Source organism: Corvus hawaiiensis, chromosome 3, assembly GCF_020740725.1.
Source record: "Corvus hawaiiensis isolate bCorHaw1 chromosome 3, bCorHaw1.pri.cur, whole genome shotgun sequence".
NCBI lineage: Eukaryota > Metazoa > Chordata > Aves > Passeriformes > Corvidae > Corvus > Corvus hawaiiensis.
Genome location: NC_063215.1, coordinates 68,504,422 through 68,528,848, shown reverse-complemented (window position 1 = coordinate 68,528,848; position 24,427 = coordinate 68,504,422). Strand labels below are relative to the sequence as shown.

At 42.1% G+C, this 24,427-nt stretch overlaps 1 protein-coding gene and 2 long non-coding RNA genes across 19 annotated transcripts in view; 1 reads left to right on the top strand and 2 right to left on the bottom strand.

Moving 5' to 3' along the window:
• The window catches only part of STXBP5 (syntaxin binding protein 5), a 107,492-nt gene extending 93,092 nt beyond the window's left edge, over positions 1-14,400 (bottom strand). For all 16 annotated transcript variants that reach the window (XM_048295977.1, XM_048295979.1, XM_048295980.1 and 13 more), the window contains exons 1-2: positions 14,158-14,400; positions 12,269-12,366 (exon numbers count right to left, since the gene is read on the bottom strand). In XM_048295977.1, the coding sequence (XP_048151934.1) occupies positions 12,269-12,366; positions 14,158-14,310 (251 nt within the window). In that variant the 5' untranslated portion in view covers positions 14,311-14,400. The remainder of the gene's footprint in view (positions 1-12,268; positions 12,367-14,157) is intronic.
• An 847-nt stretch (positions 14,401-15,247) lies between these two features.
• The window catches only part of LOC125322339, a 28,686-nt gene continuing 19,506 nt past the window's right edge, over positions 15,248-24,427 (top strand). Inside the window, exon 1 of one of the 2 annotated variants that reach the window (XR_007201959.1) lies at positions 15,248-15,311. This is a non-coding gene — a long non-coding RNA (uncharacterized LOC125322339). Of the gene's footprint in view, positions 15,312-16,453; positions 18,736-24,427 lie in introns of those variants that run through there. The other variant, XR_007201958.1, reaches the window with a different exon arrangement.
• The window catches only part of LOC125322341, a 111,095-nt gene continuing 102,940 nt past the window's right edge, over positions 16,273-24,427 (bottom strand). The window contains exon 3 of the long non-coding RNA XR_007201960.1: positions 16,273-16,462. This is a non-coding gene — a long non-coding RNA (uncharacterized LOC125322341). The remainder of the gene's footprint in view (positions 16,463-24,427) is intronic.

Sequence of the window (24,427 nt, the reverse complement as noted above, 5' to 3'; positions counted from 1 at the left end):
GTGAACTTCCCCCAAATTAACTACAGTTGTATAATTTACAGGTGTTGTCTGTACTATAGCAAATAAAGACAGGTAGAGAATCCTCTGTATTCTGAAACTTTAAGGTTGGCATTTTTGTAGAATGAACTACGTGGATAAAGCTTTCAAACTATGCTTTTAAATATTTTACCTGTATTGTAATCAAAGTCTGCTTAATTCAAGTTTGACATATAATTTCAGAAATATTTTGCAAGGATAGTCTTTTTGTATGAGCTTTTCTACAAGTGAGATTGTACTCTGAGAAATGCCAGTCTGTCACAGATTAAAATAGCTAGCATTAGTAGTACCTTCTTCATCAAATTGGTTACAATTACTCTGGTAGCACACTATCACCACTGCAGAATGGCACAGAGTAGCATTTCTCCTTCAAAACTTACTCAAGGGCATTGCTTTCTGAACTTGCCCAGCACTCTGTTTGCATTGCAAGAGTAACTTCCGCTGCAGCCAAAAGAGAGAAGGCAGAGAATATTATCAGATGGCAGTGTGATCATCACGCTCCTGTTTGCACAACAGCTTCCTTGATAAACTCACCACTACACCACTTCAGCAGTCTTGGCATTTTACTTTTTACCATACCATAAATACATTTTCATCAACTGTCCAGGCATCTCAATTTTTGCTTTAGTAGCAAAGATGTTTCCTTGCTAAAAAACCAGAAAAACTAAGAAAATTGTAAGTTGTGTCCAAAAATGATAACAATATGAAGTACTGAGTTGAAATGAAGAAGTGCTTCTGGTTATATGCTGTGATATAAAACTGCAGTTTCTAAATATTTTAAACCAAGCATCACTGTTAGCATTATCTGATGTGCTGCTTCTCTCACTGGGAACTGCCAGCAGAAAGAACAGATCATCAAAGTCAATAAAGTTCATTTGGAAAATGCCACTTCCTCCCTACTTTTTTTTTTAAAAAAAAAAACAGAACAGCATTTATTTGATCTGGAAATTATTGGCAGAGTATTCATATGGGGAAAAAAATTTTTTTAAACTGCCAGAGTTCCAAAGTAGTTTTTCTCCTTTGCTACTCAGGGAAGAAAAGAAACAGTATTATAAAAGTTAACTGCTGCTGCATCTCCTCTAAAATACGTGCTTTTAAGAGGTAGGCTACCTGACATCTCTCTTTCCAGGTTAGTAATTTACCAGGACTTCTTTCTAAAATGTTATATTTCCCATCTTGTTATTTTAAAGAAGGAGGGTGATATTCACCATGCCAGCTATTTTTCTTTTTGTGAGCTTCCTTTTTATCTGACATTTAGGGGTGGCTGTGGAGGTAATCTTACTGTATCAGTTTACTATACAGGTTTGGAACACATATAAAAGGGAATGCCAGGCAAGTTATTGTTTTGCAGCCCATTCTCCACATTAATAAGCATCACTAAAGCTTAGTAACTGTACCTCTAACATCAACATTATGAAGTCCAGTTAGGAATGTTTTTCAACTGTGAAGATGAACATCTGCTCTGCTTAACAAGTTAGTATGACTGGATAGGGCATATGCTAAAAAACTAAGGCATGCTAATACTATCAATTGAACATCAAGTGATCATGAAAAAATTAGTATTCTTTTTCCCTAATGAGCAAGTTGGAAAATGCAAATAGGTTTTGTCCATCTGCTGCTACTGACTACAAATTATTATTACTAGTTGGGAACGAGGGAGGGCCTATTAGAAGAAACTGTTATCAAAAACCCTGGACACCAGCTGGATTACCTCTTTAGCTGGCTACTCTTGAAGTGTTAAATTTATCATCATTATGTGAACCAAAAATCTAATAATGTTAATTGTACACATACAGAGTACAAGCCAGGCACCAGCTTCAAGAGGCTACACAATACAAACCTCTGCTTGAAATAATACAAATCACACAAAATAAAATAATAGCTCTCTAAGCAAAAGTACAAAGGTCTTGTTTCCTTCAGATCCGCATCCTTTCTTTAGTTCCCTGGCTTACAAAGTTTCAAAGTTAAACTCCTGTGGAGTTTACACAAGAATACAGAAGCAGGAGATGACAATTAATTCTTGGAGAATCTGTGAGATACACCTCATAAAAGGATGAGTTTGATCTATAGCCCTCTTGGTGGAGAACCTAAGCTCTTCTCTCCATCAGGACTGCTTGTAAGAACACTGTGGTTTGGGTGGGACAGGCTAAGACTTACTGAGAACATGGAAGCAGTGGCCACTGCTACTAAATTATGTCAATTCTAGAAGAAAATTAAGCTTCAGGTTTCCCAAATATAAATCAGGTTTTGTTACTACCTTTTAAGGTGTTTATGAAACAAAATCCCAGGCATTTAGCAAAGTGGGCAAATAAAGTAGCCTTGAATTATTTCTATCAAGCTATAAACTTCTCTCTGTACAACCACAATCAAATAATTGATTTGGCAAGCTGCAACTCTTCAGACTGCCCTTTTTCAAGTATTGCAAGATCCTCATCATTGTTACTAAAAAAACTTCTGGTTTTATGTTTTAACAAAGCCATCTGGACACAATCCTGAGCCATGTGCTCTAGCAGGGCCTGTTTGAGCGGGGGGGAGGATGCACTAGATGACCTCCAGTGGTCACATCCAACTTTACCCAATCTCTGATTCTGTGAACATAGCTTTCCTTAAATGCACTTTGTTTTCTATACTACAGAAATACAGCAGACACACATTTCAAGTTTCACCTACTTTCACTGTTCTTGACACTCAAAATAGAATTCAAGGCAAAGAAAAATCTCTAAGTAATTGAAAGCAAATAAAAATCTCAAATCTGTCAAGTAAAAATCTATAAGATTAGAACTACTGTGGACAGAAGACTATGCAGGACCTACTCCTGATATTCAATACAGAATTTTTACTAATACAGTATTAAAATCAATCTTAATCCAGCAATTGATACAGTTGCCTCAATACAAGTACTATCAATAACTACATTTTTTGTTTAAGCAAAGCTCAGGGATTCAAAATACACTGAATCATTGCACAAAGTGATTAAGTTAAAATAAGTAATACACAGACCAAGGATGTCATCAAGTTGTGCATATCTCAACACAACACCAGTTTCAGAATTTCTTAAAAGGAGAGATTTTTAAGTGGAAGACAAAATGGTTCTCATTTGTGTCAGTCTTAAACTGAATATCAATGTGCCAGAACTAAATAGCCATAGAAAATGCAATTTCATAAACTCATTGCAAAAATCACAAGGAATCAGGATCCAGTATGAGTCCTCAGAGGCTGACAGAACTGTTACATATTTTAGAAATTTACTAAATAAGGCATTTTACCACTCTACCAGTCCTCTCTTCTGAAACATTTCTATTTCAGCTGTTTCCAAGACCTTCATTATTTTAATGTGTCTAAATTCAGTGATACAAATATCACTGACAGCGATTTAAATTCTGTCATTAGACCTTCATCTGTATTTGCACTGAAAGTCAACAGTGGTAGTAACTTAGTGCTTCCTTTGATAAACATGTAAGCTGTACAATGATCAAGCGCCTATGATGGAAGCGTTGACATGAACAGACTCACTAAGTTATCACGAATACTACAAGGCTACACTTGACTGGCATTCAAGTACCAATTACAATACCACAATTGAAACTTGTGGGTCAGCAAAATAACGTAACTCCAAAAGCTGCTGGCAGACAGCACACTGCCAGTGGGTAAGCAATGTGGTTTTGCCTCAAAAGTAACACAAACCTATTCCTGAGGCTGGCAAACAAATACATCACTACGGGTCAAAGAATTAGACTGCTGGGAAAGCAAAGTCTTGTCTACTTAATGAGATGTACTTTGCAGGATTAAGAATCCACATTTTTCAGAAAAACTATGATCAATTTGATGGTACACTTCAAGATAGGCACATTGAGAGCAGCAAGAGGAAAAGGGAAGGCCCAAGCAGTATAAACTCTCTCAAAACTATTAAGAACTCCAATATTTTTCAAACTGTAAAACCACTACCAGATAGCTAAGATCAAGGACAAAGTCAACTGTTCCCAAAATCCATGTCCTGCAGTTCTGTTTATCTTCATATCGAATGTAATAATTTGCAAGTTTTATTCTGTTTTTCACTGAATAGATAAGCCAACTTCTAGTCACCCTAAAGTTTTTGTGTAAGAACACTTACCTTTGCCTTTTGAAACCTTTGTACAACAAAGGGACCTGGACACTTAGAAATCTAATGCAGTTACAAAATTTCTGTCAGAGTTTTGTTAAGAAGAGTTTGCAACCCTGATTTGTGCCTTCAAGCTTTCTTTATCACATCTCAAATCTTAAGCTGCTTCTACTTTTCCAGATGTGACTTTACTAAAACTGCTCATGTCATCTCCTGCAGCAATAATGCTACTTCAGTTCTAAAAGCCCTTCCAAAGCGATCAAGAAAGAACAAATCTACTGAAATGTCAAATTAAGGTCCTAGTGAATTGAGCAGTGTGCCACAAGTCGGAAAGCCTAAACTGGGCCCCAGCTATCCAACTTCCTGTTACAGTTTAGCCTAACCTCATCAGATCACACAATCCACATACCACCTCAGTGTTTCACAAATAGCAAAGTGGTACAAGGAAACAAACTATGCTAGTGCTGCAGCCTTACAAACTTTGCACGCTTTCCAAATATTTCCTTCCCCAGTCTCACCAAGACCCAGCAAGTTTGAAGCTGCAAGGCTGTATCCATTAAGTTTCTGCTCTGTCAGTAAAATACCTAGAGGGGAGTTTTCATTGTAAAGTTCATTTTTGTAAATTACAGTATGAGTTTCAATACCGTTATACTTCAGATATTTCTGAACAAAAGTAATTACTACTAGAAGTTGCATTAGTAGAATTAAAGTATATTCAGTAACACTTCCAATGACAGACCTGCTGTTTCCCCACAGTCACAGTTGCTCCAGTGTGGCCTTAGCCACAGCTCCTTCAGAGATAAACCTGCTCCATCATAGCCTTACCCATGGTTGCAGTCCTTCATGGGGAATACCTGCTCTGTTGTGGGATTATCCATGGCCACACGCTATCAGGTGCTCCAGCATGGATTTATCCACAGCCACTGATGCTTCAGTATCTACCTGCTGCAACAGACTTATCCCTGGGCCTCAGTCCCTCCAGAGGTGTTCCTGCTGCTGCACTGACGTAACCACAGCCACAGCCGCTTCGAGATCTGCCTACTCGCACGTGGACTCACCCACAGGTCGGGTCCCTTTGACTGAAGCTCACAGCAGAGTCCCAGCCAGCCCAGGCAGCAGCACAGACACGCAGTGAGTTCCTGGCCACCTGCCAGCCCCGGCACATCGCCGCTGCTGTTATCACAATGTTCCCAGGCACAGCACAGTGAGCTGACAAAGCAGCACAGCAGCAGCGAGAGCAAAAACCAGCCACTAACGAGCACTAGACTAATGTACAGTCAGGCAAGCAAGGCTCCTGACAAGCACCTGCCAATTAATAGCTAATCAGCAATTACAGCTATAAATTCAATCTAGCACATTCCAGGCAAACCTGTCATTATCTCAAATCCTTAGAGCTGCACACTGGGTTTCATAAAGGATTGTGTTTAACCCCATCTGGCAACTAGGCTCCACACAGACACTTGCTCACTCCCTCTCATGAGAGAAAGGGGAGAAAAATTGGGAAAGAGAGAAAAAATAATGGTTTGAGATGAAGAATATTTAATGGGTAAAGCAAAAGCCACCACATACACAAGCAAGGCAAAACAAGGAATTCATTCACTGTTTCCCGTGGGTGAGCAGGAGCCACCTCCAGGAAAGCAGGGCTCCATCACATGTAACAGTGACTTGGAAAGACTAACGCCACCACTTCAAACACCTTCCCTTTCCTCCTTTTTCTTCCAGCTTTAGATCCTGAGCATGACACCATATGGTATAGAATATCCCTTGGATCAGCTGTCTTGGGTTGTGTCCCCTCCCAACTCCTTGTGCACACCCAGCCTGCTCATTGGTGCGGTGGAGTGAGAGGCAGAAAAGACCTTGGCTCTGTATAAACCCTGCTCAGCAATAAGGAAAACACCCCTGTATTATCAAGACTGTTTCCAGCACAAATCCAAAACACAGCCTCACACCAGCTACTGTGAAGAAAACTAACTTTACTCCGGCCAAAATCAGTACACTAAGTTTCCCAACAAGTAAAACCACAGATTTAAAAAGAACACCATCTTATTTATTATGAAGAATTCAGTCAAAGCTTTCTCTGTGTAGGAGTTAGTTGTTTTAATTCCATGCACTTTTAAGAGATGCCTCACCATGCCATTCTGGCCCCATTTCATTTCACAATACCCAAAACTAGCTGATTTTCTTCATTGAGAGGATGGGAATTCTTCACTGAGATAACGACAGCCATGTGAACAAAGTGCTGGATGATATGACAAGAAATGCAGTAGTGTTAAAAGAAACAGAAATGTGACAAGATTAACATGTGCTTTAAGCAAAGAAGTTTTTTTTGTTTAAGCTACTCTATGTGAATTGGGTGGCAAGGTAGACAATAAATATTTATTATTAATAAATAATCACAGTGTCTCTCTGACATGACACTACTGCAATACTTCTAATAGCTTTACCAAAGTACTCTTCCCAAAACAGACATATTTGTTCAAAGACTAGAACACTACCGACAAAGGTTGAGACCACTTTCTTCAGCGTACAAATGCCAAAAGACCCTCACCACCCACAAAAGAGTAGTTCAGTTCAAATTTGGTGTATTCAGAGAATCAATTACAGAGAATTTAGGTCAGATTTAGAATTACAGAGTAATTTAGGTCACAAAAGATCACCCAAGTTCATCTGGTCCAGCATCCCACTTGAAGATGTGCCAACTTCAGTTGGATGCTCTATTTGGAAAACTGAAATCTTTGCATACTATAAACAACTCCAGCCACTGTCCTACTGCCAATGTAGAGCTACTACAGAGAAGAAAGAGCAAGTATAGAACTACTTCAATAAAAAAATACCAAAAAGCAAAAACCCCAAAATACAAATATCTCAAGCTGATATTTCTATAAGGAAAAAAATCAGTCAGACCGCCTTGCAAAGTCTGAACAACCCAAAGGAGAAGTAACTTTAATGGATATAATCACATCACAACTTGGAAATGGTATTTTGTTAGAGCTTCAGAGAATTTACCAAATTGCCTGAATTTTGTAGTATGCATCAACGGCAAAGCTATCCGGATGCTGCAACAAGCACTTTATCAGAAACTGACTGCATGGAACCACACACCCAGGCTTTTGAGCTATTCCGATTTCAAAAAAAGGGAGTTCTCAAAAAGGCTGGAGAATGGAAATCACAGAAAACAAGCTTTATACACCCCAAAGACATAAGAACTTCAGCCGTTTGCTTGCATAACTCATCTTTTAGTGCTGAAAAGGCTGTGGGGAAATTAACAGATACTGACATTCAGAATGATTGGAATCTTCAGATTTTTAATGACAGAATGATGAACAATCTAATTTTTCTCCTTCTGTGAACTTGGTTTGCAAGTGGGAAACAAAAAAGCCAAACTTTAATTAAATAACCTATTCTGCTTGGGAATAAAGAGTCAGAAGCACAATTTGGTCTGTGTGGAAGGTACAACACTTCAACTCTACAGGTATCCCTTTCATTCTCAAGAATTTCTACAGAAAATGGTCTTCCTTTATAGAACTCCCTTTATCAAGAGAGAGGCTGAACTTCATGCTGCAAATGTGTATTTTTAAGGCTTGAAGCACCAGTAGATATTGTATTCGTGTTGGGAGACAATCACAAAACATCTAATTTGATGTATTGTCCTAGTCCTGCTACAGAGAAATTAAAGTGCAGAAAAATGAAGAAACTTGTTTAAGATGGAACAGTTAAACAGCAGGGAGCAGAAGAATTCCTTCAATATTTCTGCTTTAGCTTCGAAGTTTATTCTACCTTATAAAAGCAAACAAAAAAGCTCAGCAGACTATTACTATTAATTGTACAGGGCCCTGAACTTAAAACTTCTGAGGAAACACCATCCTAAAGGCAAAAAAAAAAATCCTGAAAGAGTCCATTTCATCTTTCTCTAGCCTCTTCTGAGTTTACACACCACCCTGTTTAGATCACATTAGGCTTCCAGAGGGACTTCTAGGAAGAAGAGCAAAAGGAATGAAGAGCACAGAAGCAGGGCTATTACTTATGACAGTGAGTACTGTCAGGACATCATGGGGTAAAGTCTAACTGATTACACCAAGTTAAACCTTGAGCAGATAAACTAAACTCTAACTCCTTAGAAGGTTTTAATATCTGCTGGGTAAACAAAGTACAGCCAACTATGCACAAAACTTGCTAAAGACCAAGGACTACATGTCCTACCGTAATGGTTCAGGTATGTGCAGAAAAGAAGCAAAGCATAGATGGATTTTTAACTACTTGGTATCTCACACGTTGCAACAGCAGATCAAGAAGTGAAAGCCACACTGGTAAGAGCAGCTAAATCTCTTCAAGTATGGAGAAAACTAAAGATACTGACCTGCAGTGACAAATGAGGCCACCAGCAGCTAACGCTGACCATTGTAGTTGGAAATCAATAGTGAGCACAATTGCTCCCTGGGGGGGATCACATCCACAAAAATCCAGCACAGAGGAGGGGGAGCCTGAGGCAGAATTGCCAGACAAGAGGCAGGCCACCAGCCAAGACTCACACACCTCAAACTGCTGGAACAATTATCCTCCAATCAGAACCACAAAATCAGACGAACAACTGGACCAGCATCTCCAGGTGAGTGCCACTACTTGTAAGAAATCATCTGAGATTTTATGTCACTCAGCAGAGTGATTCTGCTCTTGTGTGTACCTCATCCCTTGTTTCCCTTGTAACAAAGAAAACAGAATCCAACAGCTTAACTGTTTTCAACAGATCCTAGTGTCACATCAGCAGGCTGCTCAAGGTTTCTACTAAGCTACTCACTTTGTTACTTTTCCTCATACACCGTAAAGTAACCAAGCTGTTGTTCATAGCTGAGAACAGAACAAGGCTTTTGTTATTAACTGCTAAAAATATTCCTTTCTGGAAGGGGGGGGGGGGGGGGGGGGGATACTTCTCTAATTAAGGATCTGTCTGCCTCAAAAATACTAGGTTTTAAATCTCCTAGCTAAATAAGAGTTAGAAATGTTTCTTAGTAACTAATCAAGCTTTTTAAAATTAATACAAGGGATATACTGCTCAAGTTAAGCCAGTGAATAATCCCAAACTAACTTTCATTACTCATAAGGTGCAAATTTTACACTAAAAGCAGTCTCTTCCTAGTATTTTTATGGACTTCTCTCCCTCTTAAAACTGCAGGATCTAGAACCAACTGCTGCTTGTGGGAATAGAATGGCAAAGTTGTCCCTCTGTCACAGTATCTTACCAACTACACCCATCAAGCCTAGAGGCAAAAAATATTAACAGAGTAGCAATTCGACTTCTAATCCAATCAGCGCAACATGACACCTATAATTCAGGTACTTCCATTTTTACAACTACTTTGTGGATTTAGAGAATTCAACACAATGTTGATATTTAGTATCTGTATCTATTAGAGACAAAGAAAGACAAAGTCAGTGAACTGGCAGTATATTTGTATCCACAGATTTTGGTTCTTCAGAAAAAGCTTAAGTTCTATTTTTACACATCACTTTAACACTGCTACAAACATTTACTACTTGTGTACAGAGAACTCTCTCTGTTCTTCCAGTAGTGGTTACAGAGTCCTCATAAAGAAGAATGAGATAAGTGTGATTTAGAAAACTCCTCCTCACATTAACCTGTTCTGATCAATACTAGTTCTGAATTTAAAATACCCAATTTGAAGACTGACCAAATACAGAGAACCTCTGTAAAGAGGTTAGCTGATAAATAGCCCAAAGCCAAAACAGGACTGTAACATTATTTTCCTCATATTAATGAAATCGCAAAGAGGTTCTCACTCCTTGTTTTAAGAATATTTTATCTTTAATACTCTTTCCAAAAAAAGCCCCAAACTTGTTTCCCAGTTCCTCAGATTACTTACTTGCAATAGAAAGCTTAAAAAGATGTACCTATACTTGAAGACACAAAGAAAACACTAATACCCAGCTCCCATTTGCTGGAAAGCAACGAAAGAAACATTATCATTCCTTTACTTCTATACTCTCACAACATGAACACAGCAGAAAATAAGGATTGACTTCTATCGCACTTTTATGATTTCTCAATGAGTAACACTTTACTGACACTCAGTCTTTCTAGTCCATACCTCATTTCAATAAAAACACTTTTGCAGCTTTAAAGAGTACGTGGCTCCCACTTTAATGAACCCATGCACATCATTTATTACTCATAAAAACCTTAGCGAGCAAAGAAAGCGTCCTGAGGGTTGGCTCTATCTTTAAGCAATAGAATAAAATAAGCACTTCTTGCAAGCCCCACTCTTATCCAATGAGGGCTTTTCAAACCAGCAGAAAGAGAGAGGCTGCTTTTACATTGGGAATAGGTCTGAGTCTATTCCCTCTGCCTGCATTCCTCCATCACAAAGAGGATTCCTCCTACAAGAAGTAGGTAATCACAGGAAATGTAAATTCTGCAGTGTTGTCTGCTTACAAGGCTGCCCCATCAGCTGAGGCTGAGGGCTTTTAACCAGTTCTTCCAAGAATCAAGAGCTGTATCAAAGTACTAAGAAGCATATTGATCGTCATCAAATTGGAGGAGCACTAACATTTCAGCCCCTGCATGAAACTTCTTCCCTTCCCTTAGAAAACACATTTTCTGTAATTTTCTCACAGTAACACTTTCCTCCCAAACAATCTTGCAATACCTCTTTCAATTATTTAGAAGGCAATTCACCCTCCAAGATTTCACAGGTGTGTGTAGCCATGGATAAGTGCCCACAAACAGGTTTTGTTGAGTCATCATTATCCAAACTGCAACATCATGTTGCCCAAAATTACAGGTAAGCTCTAAACAGTTACATTTTGATCTTTCCTTTTCCTCCAAACCAAGTTCTTACTTCTGTGTCTCTTTTTGCTTTCTCATCCATTCCACCAGTATGAGAGCAATTAACACCACCCACACACAGTTCACTCTTCATTTAAGTCAACTCTATGACCTCTTCAAAAAGAAAATTTATGACATTACAGTGTAGTTTCAAATATGGCATTAAGAACATTGCATTATCACCCCTATTCCTCATGCTCTAAGTTAAGAAATCTTGAAAGTTCATAATAGCAATCTAGTTTTTCAGTTCAGGTTTTTCAACTTTTAAAAGTCAACCCTCTTATGGCAATTAACCTTATAGACAGGTAGTGATATACCAGAAAGAAACAAAAAAGGTCTATTTGAAGACTGATATAAACACCAAAGGAAATTACTAGGTTCACCTACAGTTTAAAGAGGATTAAGTCAATATTTCTAACAAGATGGCCTAAGCCTTCCCCATAATGTTTAGAATTCAGTCAATTTCAAGACAACAAAGAATTCAATTCATTCTCTTATGGTGACAAGTAAAGGTTCAGGCAACAGCAGAGTGGATTAAAGAATCTACAGGACATCTTTTAAAAATAAAAGTTTAAACACATGTTATTACATGACTTGGATATACCATATGGCTGTGATACCATATGGCTATAAACATATGGGTAGTTCACTTTCTAGTGAACAAAAAGAAGCAGGGTTACTAGTGCTTTACTTCACAAATTCATTCTGCTTATCTCAGTCACTTGGAAGCTTTTAGCAAGATACAATTCCTGTACCTTTTACTTCCCTCACTTGAAACCATCATTTGGCAACACACAATTAGTAGCAGGTCACTAGAGCATTACAAAGTTTATCTTAAGAACAAGCCCAACAAAAATAAGCCCACCACCCAAAAAAAAACCCAACCAAAAACCCCACCAAAAAAAACCCAACACCTCACCAAGCAGCACAAAATCTTTCAATCCCAGCGGATAGAGGAGAACAACAAAACAGAGCTCAGCCCACATCTCTTTTTAGATTTGCAGTCAGCTGCTGTAAATTGTCAGCACACTAATAAACCTCTACAAAATTTATCTATTAACTTGAGATAATGGGGACTGAGCAGCCACGCCTCACATCATTAACACAACTTGAACTGACACAAAGTACAACCAGAACAGCCAAGACACCCACCAACACCAAAGACAGCTTACTTTTTTTCTCCCCTCCAGCATACCTGGTTCCCACCAAGACTTCTCAATGGCTCCAGCAGCTGAATCAAGACAACACTTGTGTGAGGTGCACTAAATCCACTTCAGAATACAAAAGGATACAGCCTTAGTGCTCCAGTCTGAGTCCCAATGGCCAGTATTTTCTGAACCGGATCAAATGCCAAGGCTGAAGGCTGATAGGGGAAACCATGGCGTACAGTCTAACAAGTCAGAGCAGCGCAGTAACAATGGGTCAAGCAGGATACCAAAAATAAACAGAATCAAGACTGTGTGTTAGAGAACAGGATTCAATGTTAATCACAATTTAAAAAGGAACTACAAAGCAATTTAATCACAGACTGAGAAAACCACCTGCCTCACACGAACCAATTACAAAAGACTTTTTTAGTCATAATTACTCATTCATCTTTGAGCATCAAGTGACAGTCAGACTTACTGAAACTTAATTTGAATCTTACATTTCTTCTGTATAAAGACTGTATCAACTCAGCATTTCATTTTTTCATCTACCGCATTCCGAGTAATCTTTTTTTCAGCTCTAACAAAGACACTATTAAAATCTGAGATGTTCCTACCAAGTTTGGCAACAAAGCCAGACTTGTCAGCAGAACTATTACAAACTACTAGACTTGCCTCTGCGAGAATCACTACAATTTCAATTCAACAGACCCAACCTCTCTCAGCTCAGTAAAGGAAAAAAAAATAGCAAGTTGAGCTTGACAGAACCAATCTCTCACCCTCTACTTCCCTCAAAGAGAACATGCAGCCCCAGAATTGACAAAACCAAAAAATACCCCATTGAACAAAAACAAAACCCCTCAGCCACGAGATTCTTTCTTAATATGGAGCTATTGGCACATTCAGCTTTTTTGGTTGGCAAAGACTAATTTGGTAATTGACCAAGCAATGACTCCATTAAACTTCTCAGGCTGCAATTAATCAGAACTGAGAATGTAATACAAGTGTCACTTACTCTTACTTCCACTATAAACACACACATCATAAGCCATACAAATGCCAGCTTTTCTATTTCTAAGCCTTTAGTTTAAGGCAGAGGTATTTCAGAACCTCATAAAGGCACAGCAAACTTCTGATATACTCCTTGTACTTCACTGAAGTTGCAGGCATACCCCACAACTCTCTGTATTTCACAAGTGAATAAAGTCTAACTGGGAACAGCTCCGCTCTTCTCCACAACATTCGTGACCAACTCATGAAAGCAGCAGGAATACCTGCAATACCAGAAAAAAAACCGAGGAGAAACCACAAACAAGCTCATCCATGTCAAGCTAGGCCACGGGTGCACTGCATAGATAAAAATGAGTATTGATATTCCAATCAGCTTTTATTCCTCTTGATACAGCTGGTGGTTAATTCGCTGCATCATTTTCTGAAGCGTGCAGACACAAACTGCAGTTATCGTATCACACACAGCAAATAAATAAACGGGAACTTTGTTTCTAGATAGGATTTGCAATAGCAGCATCAGCAACTTGGCAACACACTGCAGTGAAACCACCACAAACATCGACAGCCGCCTCCAGTTGTAAAGAAAAAGGATAACTGATTTCCAAATAATGCAGAGGGACAGATTCCCTGTCCTTCGGGCCCACTAGCAGAGGCTTCTACTCAAACGCCGCGATAATCAGATCTGCGCTACAGCTAAGTATCACTCCTTCTCCCATCCATCCAACTCTTTCTACGAAGCCTTCATGCACACTGTCAATATTACTCGAACGAAAGAGCCTAGAAAACGACAAACCCTGAAACTCTCCACGAAAGATGACTAGAGAAATCCAGCAAGACCTGAACAGCTACACCTACTTCCTTCCCGTCTTCGCCCCCCGAAATAATCAATCCAAACAAGTAAACAGGAGCGGCGGGCAGGCTCGGCGAGGTCGGTACGGAGGAGCAAAGCCCGCAGCGCCCATCGCGACGGCGCGCCCCCTTCCCCAGCCGCCCGCCGGCTCGGGGCTGCAGCATTCATTCACCTTGCAGAGCTGGAAGTGCTCGGACTGGAGCGTCTCCTGGATTTCGGTCTCCCGGTTCCCCGCCGCCTGCTGCTGCGCGGCGGACGACGCCGAGGCAACGGCAGAGACCGCCGTCAGGCCGTCCAGCACCTTCCTGATGTTAAATTTCCTCATGGTCCTCGGCGGCGGCGCTCCCGCTCTCCCGGCCTCGCCGCCGCCGCGCTGTCACCGCCGCGCCGCCCGCCCCGCAGGCGGCAGACGAGCCCCCGCCGGGGAGGGCGGTGCAGGGGCGGCCCGCGGTCGGGGGCGCCGCGCTCCTCCTCGTCCGCGGGGAGGGCGGCGAGCCGTCAGTCCGGCAGCGCAGGAGCTCTTCTCATCGGGGCCCGCGGGCTCAGAGACGGAGACTGGAGCCAAGCAAACAGGAGCCGGTCAACACACCAAGCGCCGCCACCGCCGGTCCCACGCTCGCCGCCCGCGGCCGCCCCGCGCCCTGCCCGCCGGGGAACGCGGTTCGCCCCGAGCCCAGCCGGCCCCGCCCCGGCCGCCCCTCCCGCCGCCGGGGTTGTGCGGGCTGCCTCGCCTCTCCTCTCCGCGGAGCCTCCGAGCCCCCGCACAGCCCCCTCACATCGTGGCAGCCGCGCTGTCACCCGTGTCCGCGTGCGTGCGCGCGTGTGTGCGCGCGTGTGCCGCTGCCCTCCCGCCGCCGCCGCAGCCTCTCCCCCCGCGGCAGCAGCAGCCGCCCGCCCCGCGGCTCGGCTCGGCTCAGCACCCTCCGCCTCCTCCCCAGAGCTGCGTGTGCCGCCAGCCAGTCACCAGCGGGGCTTCTCCCGGCTGCTGCCAGCGCCTGCCGCCGCCCGCCCCCACAACCATCCTCCTCCTCCTCCTCCTCCTCCTCCTCCTCCTGCCGTGGAAGGCGCCTCCCCCGCCTCTCAGTCGCTCCCCCTTGCCTGACAACGCGGAGCGCAGCGCCCCGGGGAGGAGGAGGAGGAGCGGCAGCGATACCGCGGCGCCCGGCCCGGCAGCGGCGGAGCGGCCGCTCATGCGCGCTGAGAGCGGCGGCACCCGGATGTGGCGGAGCCGGCTCCCCCGCCCCGCCGCGCCGTGCGGGGGCCGGGGCGGCGGGCGGGGCGGCCGGGGCCGAGTGCTGGCCTCCGGCAGGGCGGAGGCGGCAGCAGGTAACAGGTGGCGGCGGCCGGAGACTGCCGCGGGCAGCGCTGTCCCTGCCGCCGGCGCGGCGCTGGAGGCGCTCGATGGCTGCGGCGGAGCCGGGCTCCCCGCGTGGTTTCCCGCGGGAGATCCCCCCGCGGCTGCGCCTCGTCCCGGGCGGCGGGGCCGGTGCGGGCCGCGGCCGGAGCAGCGCCGGCGGTTCTTCCGCGGCGGGGCGGTGGGAGAGGCCAGAGGAGGGGTGCGAAGGGGTGCGATCCCCCCGTACCACTCACCCCGAGCGCCGTGCTGGCGCTGCGGCCCCGGCCTGGGAGTGCTCGCGGTGCGGCCGGACTGAGGGCTGCGGCCGAGCCGCCCAGCACCGCCCCGCGGAGTCACGGCCAGCCCTGGCGTCGCAAGGCGAGCGCCGGGGTTACGGAGGTGCTTCCATTCATTCTTATGGTTGCAAAACCAATTTAAACAGGTGGCACAGAGTTAAAACGTTTCGTTCTGATAGCCCCTCTTGTACAGTGTTCTGTATATGCTTTTATTTTTCTTTTACTAGCTAGCTTGTAGTTTGGGAGTATCTAGTCAGTAGTCAGGCAGTAGATATTACTCATCTCAGTCACGCTGCTTTATTTATGAAGGTCATAATTATTTTTGACTCTTTATTGAACTTTTTTTCAGCTAAAATTAACTGTTCAATCATCACTTTTGGAGGGAAAACTTGCAGAGATGTAAATCACGATGCTGGCTCACATCTCCTAGCCACAGCATGAGTGCCTTAGCAGTAGAAGGCTCTGCACACTGAAAAATGGTCCTTTCAGGTAGTGTTTCCAGCCCGATGGCCAGGCATGCTGTGTTAGCACAGTGTGCAGTGTCGTACTGCACTGAGGGATGAGTGTAATTGGAATGCAGTGGAATAGCTATGGTGCAGCCATCATCATAACCTCAAAAGTAAAAAGCCCAAAAACTCTTCTTAGACCTGTAAGCCCTTGTTAATTTACAGCTTTATTGCCAGCAGGTATATGATGTACAGGCATTTGAAAGAAACCAAGACAGTTCACATAGTCTTGCAAAGTGAACTTACAGAGCTGTTCCTTCGTGTTACTACTACTGTTGGACATTTCCTGAAATCATCTTGGTAAAATGTGAAAGAATATTTCCAGAGATGACAAAAGTCCTGGGAAAAAGAAAGCAGTAGACTTAAATAAGGTTCAGTAAATATCTGATGTAAAAATCAACTTAATTTTAAGAGATAAATATGTGCAATTTCAGCACGTCTTTAATTATCTGTAACATACTTTAGCTAACTGTGTATAAGTTGCAAAAGTAATGGGGTTTTTTTGCATCTATTCACACATGCTTATTATAACACACTGAACCAGGAAGAAAACTTGTAGAACTTGGCCGTGTTTGAATGGTAAATATAAACTGTTGAAGGTAAAGACAGTACATGTATAACTTCAAGAATGTAAGTTATAGTGCCTTTGAGTCCCCCTGTTCAGTATGTTTTAGGCCAGGCTCTGCAAACACTCCTAGATACAACTTGGATAGCACAACTAACCTGACTATATATAGGAATATTAATCACAGCAACAACCCCCTCAAAACTGGGTGACGAATTAAAGGACATTAAAAGCTCTCTTTTTGCATTCTACAGTCTCTTTTTCTTACTTTCTATGTACTTAGCCTATGAATGCATTCTTTAATTTGACTGTACATTTTTAGAGGAAAGATTGGATTTGATTTTCTGTTTACATTAGCACCTAAGAGGAGGACCTCATTCATTGTTGCAACATTGTATCAATACACGAAACCATTGATGCGAGTGATACAATGTACACTAGATCGAGCTGACAGTAGTTCTTTTCCCTCACACTTTCAGGTTGATGCCATTCAAAGAATCAGTGCTCTCTGGGACTTCAGCTCTTCCTGTAAAAATGTTTTGAATAATCTTATCCAGCAAATTAGTGAAAAAATTCATTGGGTTCACTGGGACATCAGTGGGAACAGTAATAGGCCTTTTAATATTATAGTTTAATGAATATCCACGTTTTCTCTCAGGATTTAGCTGCTGTATTTGAGAGCTTCTTTGGGCCCTCCAGCTCTTACACAATAACCACACCCTGGTTTTACAAACAAGACCATTCTGCTTAACCTCCTTCATGGTGCCCACTCAGACCTTCTGGCCTCTGATGTCAGAAATCACTTCCCAGTGTTTTATACCCCAGTCCAAAGTCTAAGTATCTTGCACAGCTGGGCAAGAGGCAGTCAGACACAACTAGTTTGCAACATTGTTGTACTCAACTATGACAGAGTGCAGCTGGGACAGAGCCAGTGTTAAATGTCCACAAGTTTCTTAGGCCCCAGCAGTGCCGTGGAAATCCCCAACATCAAATGAATCCACATGTCTTTGGTTTTCTTTGCCTGCCTTTCGTACTGATCTTGTCATCTAATGCTGCTAGAAAAGGAGAGAGAGGACCACCTGCTCATTTCTTGATTGGTATTCCACAGATGCCACATAAAGACACTGTTCCTAGTAGGTATCTGAGACAATGGGGCATGGAGTGTTGTCCTACATACCAGTGCAATTCCACAGACCATTAACTGGTGTAGGTCAGATTTGTTGGGTCTTTTGCCTCAAGATAATCCCAATAACTTCACAGATAACTGCAGGGTGCAGTTATCACTGTGCTTATAAGCCTTCTTGGTTGGTTTTTGAAGGGTTTGTTTGTTTGTTTATTTTTGTGGGGTGATGTATCACCAGTGTTACCTTGAAGAAGAAAGAGAATGATTGTAGTCTCACATGAGCCAGAATGAGTAAAAGCTCACCCAGTTATAATGTACTCTAAGATTTATTGGAATAATCAAGAGCAGTGGGTAGGTAATGAAGTGAAAGGTCCACACATGGTATTTGCCATTAGTTTATACATAAGCCCCAAAAGTTTTACTGGTTGTATCCAGAGAAGGCTGCAGGAGATTTGCACACCATAGTAATTATTGCAATACTCAGCGTATGTGAGACATGGACCATCAGAAGTGACCTCAAGATCCCTGCTTGGCCTCTAACAGCACTAAAGCCCTTGAAAGTCAGTCAATCCAGACTTTGAACTCTAAGAAGCATGCTTAGCTTTCCTGAGAACTTCTTAATGGTGCTTAGTCACTCACACTGCAGTCAGGATCGACTGAGCCTTAGCCAAACATTTCCTCGCCATAAATAGAAAGAAGCTTGGAAACATTTCTGGACTAATCTTATTCAGGTTGTTCTACTGAAATGTGTTGGAGAGGGCAGTGTAACCACAGCTCCAAGTAAGTTTTGGAATCTTTCCTGCCTGCTGGGAAATTGCTCAAGCTTTCTCGACTTAGAGCTGTTGCCAAATAAACATCTGTGATTTTTTTTCCCCACAATAATCTGCACTGGTGACAAATCCTGAGGAGGACTTCCAGCTACAGGTGAGTATTATGATATTTCTGCAGCTTGGTTTGAATAAGCCATAAACAAGACAGAAATTAAGAGCATGTGTCAATTAGCTGGTCAGCTCTTGGAAAAAAGCTATGCTAGTGCTTGCCATAACCACAGCTGGAGGTGAACTGTCTACTGTTTGCAAATTCACCCATTTCAGAAACATCCTGATTGACCATGCCTATGCTGATATGATGAGTTTCTGCATCTGGAAGCCTATGTGGTCTTTGGCAGGCACTCAGATCATGGGGCATCTGTAATAAGAGACCTATGGAACAGCATGACTAGAACTCCTAAGTTACAAATGGATAAGTTACAAATGGACGTCATCAGGCTGTATGGACATACATGACAGAGAGGGCATACCCTGCTGCTGCAGAGGCTGCACCAACATCCCTGCGCGTTCAGCTGGGGTCGGCAAATATAACGTCAGGTGCATACATTGGTTATTGAAGTATGAATTGACAGGGCTCTGCAGCACTGACCTACACAACCAGTATAGCAAATGATATACAAGTGCCCGTGTAGCTGTTGTGTGGAGCTATAGCATGGCAGAAGAAAGGCATGGCTGTCTTGGGAGAGTTCAAGGAATTGTTGCCAGTTGAGTACCGTGGGTCTCTGACTGCTGGCCACTACCAGTGCTATGTGACAAGAGGGGAACAGCTGCAATGCAGGAGCAAGGGAGAGTACATAAGGCAAAAGGGAGGAATGACAGCAGCACTGCACAGTGGAGACATGAGACTTGAGAAAGAGGTTGTGCAGCATTCCCCTCAGTATCTCACATGCTTGTTTGTACCTTTGTCCCACCACTGTCATCCTGGACCAGACAAAGGCAGTGCCAGCTATTAAACTGTACACTAAAATTTACTGCATCTAATGAAAATATATGTATTACTTATCTTTTGACCAATTTAGATATTATTCTCACTTAATGACACACAGACCATTCAAAAAAGGTTGTGCTTAAGCGTCCATCCTTTTTCATGAAATAGAAGCTCTTGAAATGAAGGAAATATTTAAGAGGGATGCTAACACTACTTTTTTTTTGTCTTCAAATTTACTTTCATTATTTTCAGCCATGTTTTTAGTTCGTAAAGCTAGATCATTCTAGCAGCATAGACTGACTGATTTGGCTCCAGCCAATCCTTTCTTTTTATCAGTATCGGAAGCAATAATTTATTTTTCTGCTTATCCAAATCTTGTTTGGCCAGTGCAGGCACTTAATTAATTTCGTTCTTATGTTATACTAAAAATGCACAGTTCACTTGGTTCATGTAGTCTGTTGATTTTTTTCTTCTTTTCATGTCACATTTTACTTGTGTTTAGAATAAAGGTGTTTCAACCCAAACATCTACTCTGCTCTCCTGCCTCATGCTTTTGCTTACAACAGCTTCCTCAGTTGTCCTATACCCTTCAAGTTATTCTTTTGTGCAATCAAAACAGTTTTGGTGGCAGTATTTCTTATTTTTTATTCACGATTTCATGATTTTGTAGGGTATAGTGCATAAACAGTCCTAGGAGCAGAGTTCACAGTTCAGGATCTTGATACCTTCCAAGCAGATATCCTGTAAGCTGCAGAGACCTTCTCCTTCTGTCACCTACTTTCTTTGTGGAAAAAAACCCTGATATGTAAAATAGAGGATAGATTTTCTTCCAGGACATTTTTCTGTATGTTGTGTCTACTCATTAGGTGGAAACTGAGGTATCTGAATTAAATTTCTCATTTTCTTGTCACAAATAAGCACCACCGGGTCTATGGCAGCCACAGAATGAGTAGTTTTGAAGTTCAGTGTTGTACTTAGGCTCGAAAAATTCATATCTGTCATACTTTGGATCTGATCCTTTGTCAACTTATTCCATTTCTTACTAATTATAGCTTTTATGGATACTTTTTTTGTATATGAGTTGATTTCATAATACTTATCTCAAACTGAAGGGGCTTCAGTCTCTCTGTTTTTAGGAAAATCATTACTCAGGTACTGTTAATGGATGGTAAAGATTTACAGGAAGATAAATATATATAGTCAACATTTAAGTTTGCTTAATGCGTTGTAATTGTTCTTTAGATGCCAAAGCAAAATTACAAAAAATGATACTGAGGAATCTCTAATTTTAATATGATCTGTGCCATGACTTCAACATGTAATTAACCTGATGTTTCCTTCAATCCAGGCACCTTCTTAACAGTATGTATAAGATTGAGCTACATCAGTGTTTGCTCCACTGACAGAATGACATGCTCATTACCAGTACATAACTTGCATCATTACTTGCCTTTTATTGTATTGCTTCTGTAATTCCATCTATTCTGATGGATATTTGAGACATACTAATGCAAAATCATATTAGCACAGAATAACAGAGGCAAGAAGGGATCTCTGGTGCTCATCTGGATCAATGGTCTACTCAAATCATAAATCAGATCCAACTTCAAAGTCAGAGCATGTTGCTCACAGTCATGTCTAATTTTTGCATACCTCCCAAGATGGAGATTCTGTAACCTCTGTTTTTTTGCTTTATTCTAAAATAAAATTAAAATTTCACATCCCATGTGCTGCATTTCTATTTTCTTGGTTTTACATTAATAGCAGGCCTAAGGGTATTAAAACCTCAGACATACAATGCTAGTCAGAAGAGGTTTTTAACAACTTAAGGTTATTATCCATCTGGAAAAATATGGGCCAATACTTGACTGAATAATGTTTCATATGGATTTATCATACACATTTTATAGTTTTCAGTCAAGTATAATACAAATGCTGCTTATTACAGTGCTACTTTATGTCCTGTGTGAAGTAAATATGAAATGCAATCTGTCTCCATTAAAAGACAGCAAAATATTAGAAGTGAAAGCAACAAAAGGTTTATAAAATAGCCAAATAAAGATGAAGTATGAGTGTCTGCCAAGTGAGGAAGGTTCTTTTTGTACTAAATGAATTAAAGCTAAAATATGATGGAAAGAACCAATTTATCCATTCTGAAAACAGAATTATAGTGGTGCAATGTCTTTCAAATATAGTGATCTGTTTATATATGGTGTTTTGTGTGAAGTGTAGCATTTCAGACAGGATCTGTCATCAGTATTTAAAGTGGTTGTCCACCACAAGAAAAAAAAACTACATTTTTTTTTTTAGTGTCATTACAATGCATTAGTTGGAAGGTCTGTTGTACAGTAGTTTAACAATTTAGACAAGTACTCATTTAGACTACCAAAACATTAGGCCTTTGTTAAACATGGCTGCTATTTCACTGGTGTTTTTTCTTCTTGCTTTATATTAAAAGTGGTGAATTACATAAACCATAAGGCTAAGCATGCAAGCAAGCAGACAGTCCCTTTAAAGATGTTGAAGCTAAAAGATCTGAAATGCATTGATACTTCATTTAATTTTAGGCTTTTGTTTTTTTAATACAGTTATTTTCATCCATGTTATCATTTTTCTGTGAACGTAAACCCTTCTTCAGTATAACACCACCACATATATATTTAAATTTTGTTATTAGCTCCATCCTGTGAGAAAATTTCAGATATCAAGACAATTAAAATATTTACCATAAAAGTATGAGCATTCTAACATGCATTCTAGCATGCTCTTAACGTCATTCTAAACACAGCAAACAGTACCTCTTTGTGCATCTTCCCCCCTCCCTCCCAACTAGTGAGACAGGAGGTGAAATGCAAGGACAGATGAGACATTTCAAAGAAAACACTGGTGTGCTCCAATTTAAGAACAACATAATAATCTGAAATTAACAAGGCAAATAATTGTTTCAGAGAAAGTAAATGGGTAACAAGGCAAATGGGTAGGAGAAGCATAGAGTATGCAGGACAGATTCCAATATATTAAAGTTAATGATCCTGATAATTCTCATTTCTCCCATTCTTCAAATTTTTTTAGAGTCTGTCCCAAGACACTAGTCAGTGAGCGTCTTGAGTTGGCTTTAGGTCCAACTGGTGACTTAGTCTAAGACTTTTTGAAGTCCTAATTGAGGCAATTGAACTTTGACATGTAGAAGGTGATTGAATTAAAGTGTAGAGGAAACTGTGAGCTTTAACTAGACAGCTCAGCAAGCACTATAGGGCATGGCATTGTCGTGACCAAAATTCAGACCTGTTGCTGGGATTGGGTTCAGCAACTTGATGCATTATCACGGTTTTCAGTTTTACTTCAGGCAAGGTGTGTAAGAAGTCATTAATATCTGCTCCTTCAAATCTCCCTGTGAGTCAGCATCCCTTCTGCTGTAGCTCTCCAGTTAAGACTGGTTCCAGCATCAATTAGGAATAGCCAACATTTATTAATTATACCTGTATTTTGTAGACCATTACCATATAGATGCTCAGTTTGAAAAGATGTTTCCTGAGTAACAGTGGGAGAAAAACTTGGCACAGAGGCCCCCCCTACTTAGCCAAGACAGACAGGTCAATGAGAAAAAAGAGATTGCCTTCATTTTAGCAACTGGAAATTGAGATACACACGCAAGGCGAGCTGTGCTGCTTTAGTTGTGCAAGTCTGTGGTATAGTTTTTACTGCTGCATGCAGCTACGCCTAAATTACGATCTGCAGTAGGAGCTGTTTAATTTGCATTAGATTTGCATCTGCCCTTACACAGAGAGCAAGTAGCTTCCCTGGAACAATGTTGAGGTGTGTCTGGAGGAATCACAGAGGCTGCTGGCACAGCCTGAGCTTACCCACAGCTCTGCCTTCCAGCTAGGAAGTGTAGATCTGTTTTCCCTCTCCATGGCCAGCCCCACTCCCTCAGTCCTTCTCCTCAGCACACAGCTCCTTGTGGAGCCTGAGTGGCCCTTACTTACATTCTGATGGTTTTAAGGCAAAAATGGCAGCTAAGCTTTTGAAAAACACTCCAGCCTAACTAATATCCCTATCCATTCTCCATCCCTGTATCTAATGACAGGTTGGTCAGGGCTTTGAGCAACCTGGTCTAGTGGAAGGTGTCTTTCCATGACAGATGGGTTGGAACTACATGATCTTTGAATTCCCTTCCAACCCAAGCCATTCAGTGTTTTTCTGTGATAATAAACACTGAACTGCACTAACTCTGGGCCATGAAGATTTCATTGTAAAGATGGTTTGAGGGCTGGTGGCACTGTGGGTCATTAGTGGCTGCTTATGGGAGTCCATTGGAATAGAGCCTGGAAGCCAGGGTGTGAGACACCCACCAGCCAGGAGCAGGCAGCCATGAGGCCCTGGGGCAGCCCCAGACCCTGGCACCAGGAACCTCCATGGGGATGTGCCAAGGCTGGGCTGGGACACAGGCCCGTGGCTGGGCAGGGCCATGGCAAGCTGGAGAATGGCCTTGTATGGCAGCTGGTGAGGGGTCAGTAGCTCTGACCAAGGAAGCTGTGACCGGTCCCGAGAGATGGTCCCAAAAGAGATCGCCTTCCCAAGGCCTGGTGTCTTCCCTCAGCTGCTGGCCAGGAGGGCCCTTGCAGAAGCTGTCAGCTCTTTAGTGATTGTCAGCTCATGATTCCAGCTCAGCTCTGCAGGGCAGCCTCCAGGCCAGACCAGGGAGAGAGACAAAAGGCCCCTGTAGCTGTTCCACACGAGGCAGCTTTATTAGCCCTGCGAAGGGAGCCAGGGACGAGCATCGCTCTGCCCTCGCAGGGGCAGGGGGCGAGCTTTATAGGAATACAGGGGGTGGGTGCCAGAGGGTAAAGGCCAATGG